Raw genomic sequence first — 5760 nt, 5'->3', positions numbered from 1 at the left:
GTGTTCAGGCCAGAGGAAAGTCTGCACAGCAAAAGGGGGCAGAAAGCCGAGCAGGAGGGCGGAGTCATCGGAGGAGAGGTGAGTGTTTCTGTTAACTCCTGGCTGTCAATATATACCTATGTACAATGCTTTGATACCATCACTATATTGTCACATTCACCTATTCATCATGTTCTGCTCATTTTTGTTTTGGCCACAGCGATGGAGAAAATGTTCCAGAGTCAGTTCCTGTGGTGCGTCCCTCACGGAGGGCCAAGACTGCAGCTTTAGAGAAGACCAAGCTGGACCTCAACACCCTCATCAACCAGGAGGCCAATGTGTCGTAGAAGTCAGATTACTAACAGTTAATGCAAAGGTGGAAATTGAAATTAGTTATTTTTAACTAGCGTTCAAGTACTCCAGTCTAATATATCTTACACATACTTTGGTAATGCAGCAGTATTTACTTTTCCTTTAAAAGCCCTTGAAAATGGGTTCACCTCTTTATATGTCCTGTTTCCTCTGAACTTTTGTCTGTTTCCCATTTTAACCATTAAAGTAAAATGTTTCAATGAAACTTGTCCTCTTTGCATTAGTAGTTTCCAGTCTTTTTAACTCCTTGTATAGATATCAGTTGTGAGCAGTTCAACAAAGAATAAGCAGATTTTCTGCGGGATATTAAATCTAATAACTAAATCTGAAAGAGGCCTTAAATAATATTTCTGATAGGTCTTAATGGAGATAACTACTTTTCAGATTTTTCAGCCTCACTTTTAAATGTTGGGGAAAAACTAATGATCATGCTGTAAGAGCTACAAAATAAAACCGATTTTCCTTTGTACTATTTTTTGCTTGTATGGGTGGAGAAATAGGTCTTAAATTACATTCATAGTGCTTAAAAAAAAATCTTAAATTGAACCTGATGAAACCCAGTGTTTCATTTAAAGGACTTTTTGGATTGATAAAGTTGCCAGGCATTTCGCTAACTACTACAAACCACACTGCTCGCTGGTTATTTCAAAAGACTCTTTATTGTTCCAATCACAGATACCTCTTTGTTGCATCTGTAATGGACAGTATAAAAACACAATAAAGAAAATATACAACAGATGTTTAGCACCAGGTTCTTCAACAGAGGGCTGATAGTTATTCATCACAAGACCGAGCCACCTCACCGCCATTGTGTTGAAATGGCAACCATAGTGACACATACAAGGGTAGTCAGACACACAATACACAATACAGGTTTAAGTTTTGACCTACAGCCAGACAACTTGGATCTTTTAGAGGGCAGGAAAACATGATATTGATCCAAGATTAGTGTTTATCGATCATTTGTCTGGCCTTGTCTAGCACACGGTTGATAAGCAAAAGAGCAGTAGGCCTAGCTGAGCCGCAGGGGAGGTAGGCGTCTTGCTGCAAATTGATTAAAAACAAAGGAAACCTTAACAGCAACACAATTCCCACCTGCATTTAAACAGTAAATTATGCTAGTATGGTGAAAATATTAAATGCTATTATTACAATTAAGGATCTATAATTTTTCTGCTTCATTGAGGAGGGAAAAAAAGCAGGTGGGAAAAATACAGTTTGTATAGCAGTATCATTTAAGATCACATTACATGGCTATGGAAACAACTGAAGTAACATCCCAGGCCAACGGTACTTGCGTACATCCATTCGTCTGTCAGCAATAAAATAATTACTACATACTGATAAATCATCTGGGTTTGTATTGCACCAAATATATTCTCTAGTTTTACAGTAGGGTTTGGAAGTGGGACATGGGGTGTGCAAAATATGGGGGGAGGAATCTGTGTAGTAGGATTAATAATCTCAGATGGAATAGTGCAAGAAGTAGATCTGACACCAACGTACAGTATATGCTTTGGGTGAAAACAAGACAAATCGCAAAAAAAAAGATAACTGAATTAAAACAAGACAGATCCCACAAACCAACAAATTAATCAGAGTCTACTGTCTACAACTGCATAATGCCATATTCTTCATTTCACATATACCTCTACATTTTGTGGGATTGTTGGGGTTGAATAATAAAGTCATTTAGAACACGCATGTTTGTGCTAATTGCAGTTTGGTGCCAAGACTTGCAAATATTGATGGAAAATAATAAAAAAAGAAACTATGACATTAAATATTTGGTTTTGATAGACTGAAGGCCAATTACTGTAGTTCATTACACATTTTCTAGTTGGGGCCCATACACGTAGTGTTTTTCCACCAAATTATCTCTGGTTCCGTTCAACCTTGGTGCGATCGAGCGAACCAGCCTGCATTTCCAGCCTGTTTTGAGCAGAACCATTGTAATCAAGAGAGCATCATCAACAGCGGGCGCCGTAAAATGCACGACGGCCTGTAGAAACAAACACACCCTCTTTGGTTCCAGCTGGAAACCAACATTTCGGGTTGCGACCCAATTTATTTTTGGTCGAAATATTCGGAATGGTTCAAAAGTAGGTGCGCAGAACGGAGCCGGTTCCCTGTTGGTGGAAAAGGCCTAACAGCGATTGGGATAAAGATGGGGTTTGGTAGATTCCTTCATTCAAACCACATTTTTGGCTACTGGCTTGCAATTCAGTGACTAAAGCATCAAAGAAATATATTGCAAACAAGGCTAGGATCAAGAGTGTCAGTAAATTTCAACATATTTTTCTCAAATCTAAAATACAAAACAATTTGGAATTTGACAAAGTAACTATAAATAAAACATTTAATGATGGGGGATTTTAGAGCTGTACATGTTTATGGTGGAGATAAAGTATTAAAAGTTGTTACTAGTTTTAGGTAAAGACTTACAGAAAAAGGTCATTGTCAGAAAGAAGTGCTGGCCTTGATAATGAGGTATTTTCTGGGGGGAGATGGCAGTCTTAATGCAGTCAAGCTTTGTCTCTCCTTCCAATACAGCCACTCTGACAGGGCTCACTGTATAAGCACTTATCCCATTAAAACTCTGTTTGACGTAATGATTTGATCTACTATACAGGTTCAGAAAGACAAAGGCAAGTTGACAAAAAAAAAAAAAAACATTCTGTACATACGGTACATATCCATGGATAAAAATAGTGCAACATCAAGCTTTTGTTAAGTTAGACTGCTACATAATTGCTGAGTGTAAGACTGAACCATAGTGGGATGGTCAGTCCACGTGGTCAGCTCAATGTCCAAAGGCACCACGTTAAACCACAGTCCCTTTCCCAGGTTGGAGGAGACCTCACGCTTCCTTAGTTTTCTGTTAGAAAGGAAAGTACAAGTTGATTTTGCGGTGTTTTGAAACTGAATCTTATTAAAAGTTGATGTGTTAGGTGATATTCAATAAGAATAAGCAAGATAGTTACCAAACACAAAGTCGCACCATCTCGGTCCGGTTAGGCCCCTCATTCGCGATTGTCTCAACATTTTCGCTGGTGGTGGTGATTGTGGTGGTTCAGTAGACACAACCCCGGGACTTTTGTACTTGCCTTTCTGCCTCCCCACTGGCATCTCATCCTGCTCCTGGACTGATTTAGTTGCAGAACCTGCAAGCTCTCTTGAGGCAGTCCTCTTCATGCTCCTTTTTCTTTCAGTTTTCACAGCTTTAACAACTCCTACCAGTTTTCTCTCCCTTCCTGCAAAGAGGTATGCAGAAAGTGACCCATCATCCAGTGTCACAGTACAGGAGTCGCACTCTTCCTCAGTTGATTCATTGTCTGGGGAGTTGATCTTCCTCAGAAAAACTCGGCATTCCTTCAGCGTCTCAGGACTCCAGGCTTTAGAGCAAATGTTCTGCTCTTTGGGTACATCCACCGGCTCCTGAGTTTGGTCAACAGAACTGGTGGCACAACTGTTCTCCAAACAGTCAGATAACTGATATTTCGCTGATGCCTTACATTTTGGTTGTAGTCCAGTCAATGCATTTGAAAAACTTGTCGCTAGTTTCCTGTTTTTCTTATTCCACTGCCTCTTTCTCCACTTCTCCCTTTCCTTCCGGGTTAGGAACCTTGTACTTGCTCTAAATAGAGTGGCCTGGTATTTGCCAAATATGCTGCTTCTCCTCCACTGGTCTCCTTGATTGAGCCTGCCTGTTGCAGATCTGGGAGTGAAAAGTTGTCGCCTAATATTATGTGTTGACCTAGGTGCCCCAATCCTCTTTCTCAACCTTCTTTGAGCCCGTTGGTGTTGCAGAGGACTCTTTGGCACAGTTTTGGCAAATTTCTTTATGTGTTTTCGGAGTCGCTCTGCCTGAGGACTGTGGCAAACACTTTTTTTATTGGCTGTACGGGGGAAGTGCATGAGTTCGTAAGGGTTACGGGAGCTTGCTTTCTTGACAATAGCCAGAGACTGTGTCTCTGTGGTCTGCATAAACCAGGAGCAGAGCTGCTGCATGCTACAGGACCTTGGTTTGTTGGGAGAACAGTCAAATAGCGTTCGAACCATAGAGGAATGTTTTGACTTCCTGTTACTTTTGGTGCCTAGTTTGGAATTAAGGGCCATTTCTTTTTCTTGATTCTCCACAGTGTCTGAGACCCAGGTGTCAGAGATGAGTCGTATTCGCCTGGCAAGTTCCTGGTTCATAGACTTGCCCTCGGCTGATGCTGCCCACCACCTTAGCGTCTCTTTTGGGGTAAAGATGGAGTCTACAGACACCTCTGCCACTTTGCTCAGGTCATGAGAGATGTTCTTCCTCTCTTGTCCACATCGCTGTCTTTTCTCCCCTAAAGTTTCTACATTAATCTGTTGCTCCGCCTGTCTCCTTTCATTGCTGGCCTTGTTTAGCAGAAGTTTTTTAGAGCGCCGTAGCAGAGCCGCTGAGGTGGCAACAGCGTGAAGAAAGTGAATTGAGGGCTTTCTCACTCTCATTGAGTGACGCACTGCTACAGGCTGAAGTTTGTCTTTACTTTCATCCTTTGTTTCTATCCCTTCCTCAGTTGGACTGCTTTTGCTTGTTGATTGACAACTGATTGTCCAGGGCTCTTTGGCAGTTTTGAATTCTGGTAGAAGTTTTTTCTTACGAATTAGCGATTCAGGAGACTGCCGAGTATCCTTATTTATCTGAATTTTACGCTGTCGAGGTGATACTGTGTTTACTGTAACTGAGATACCAGATATTTTAACTTTTGCAGGTCTACCTGGTTTCCTTGAGGGTACAGAATCATCCCGCTTCTGACATTTGATGTTACTGCTAGATTGAGGGGTAGACTCTTTCAAAGGGGAGACAAAATTTAATTCTTTTGACAATTCTGTCGAAGTTGTTTTGACACTACCTGAGCTGATGTTAGAGTTGTGCATTAATGCCCCATTCATGCCCAAGTCACTTTGAAGGCCTACTGCTTGCCAAGCATCATGGAATTCTGTTTGCAGCTGTTCAAAGCCCTCAGACACCATTCGTTTATTTCTCCTTGAACGACCATACACTACTGTTATTTTGAGGTTCTTGTTTACATTCTCCTCAACGTCAGATGGTAAATCGGATTTTCCATTTACCGTTTTTGTCCCTATTACTGAATCAACAGCCTTTGGCTTGCGTGGTCGACCAATTGGCCTCTTGACTTTTTGCTCGAGCTGCGGTCCCAGCTTCTTTGGCCGACCTGGTCGCCTTTTTGGAGGAGTGGTTTCATGAAAAGATAGTGAGTCACCTGGTGATCTGTGGCACTCAGTTCCAGCTATACGTTTTGTTGGAGTACCTTCACCTGACCTTCTGGAACATGTTTTAGGTGATGAGGATGCTGACTTGGGTGAAGAGGCAGACTTTGCTGGTGAAGACTTGGGTGTTGAGGAGACAGA

At 41.5% G+C, this 5760-nt stretch overlaps 2 protein-coding genes across 2 annotated transcripts in view; one reads left to right on the top strand and one right to left on the bottom strand.

The window, feature by feature from the left end:
* ncapg (non-SMC condensin I complex, subunit G) overlaps positions 1–543 on the top strand; it is an 11745-nt gene extending 11202 nt beyond the window's left edge. The window contains 2 exon segments of the mRNA XM_035659336.1: positions 9–78; positions 200–543. Coding sequence (XP_035515229.1) covers positions 9–78; positions 200–326 — 197 coding nt within the window. The 3' untranslated portion in view covers positions 327–543.
* Positions 544–991: 448 nt separating this feature from the next.
* On the bottom strand, positions 992–5754 carry LOC118326834 (putative uncharacterized protein ENSP00000382790 homolog). Its single transcript, XM_035659956.1, has 2 exons — positions 3336–5754; positions 992–3229 (listed from the first exon to the last, which is right to left on the bottom strand). The coding sequence occupies exons 1-2, from the start codon at positions 5359–5361 to the stop codon at positions 3222–3224; spliced, it is 2034 nt and encodes a 677-aa protein (XP_035515849.1). The 5' UTR covers positions 5362–5754; the 3' UTR covers positions 992–3221.
* Between the last annotated feature and the right edge of the window lie 6 nt (positions 5755–5760).

Source organism: Morone saxatilis, unplaced genomic scaffold, assembly GCF_004916995.1.
Source record: "Morone saxatilis isolate NCDOM2014 unplaced genomic scaffold, NCSU_SB_2.0 Contig17, whole genome shotgun sequence".
Taxonomy (NCBI): Eukaryota; Metazoa; Chordata; class Actinopteri; family Moronidae; genus Morone; species Morone saxatilis.
This window is presented reverse-complemented; position numbering and strand designations above follow the sequence as displayed.

Bases quoted from the DNA above. Each gene is read 5' to 3' on its own strand.
- LOC118326834 (XM_035659956.1), bottom strand. From the start codon at position 5,361: ATGGTGTCTGAGGGCTTTGAACAGCTGCAAACAGAATTCCATGATGCT.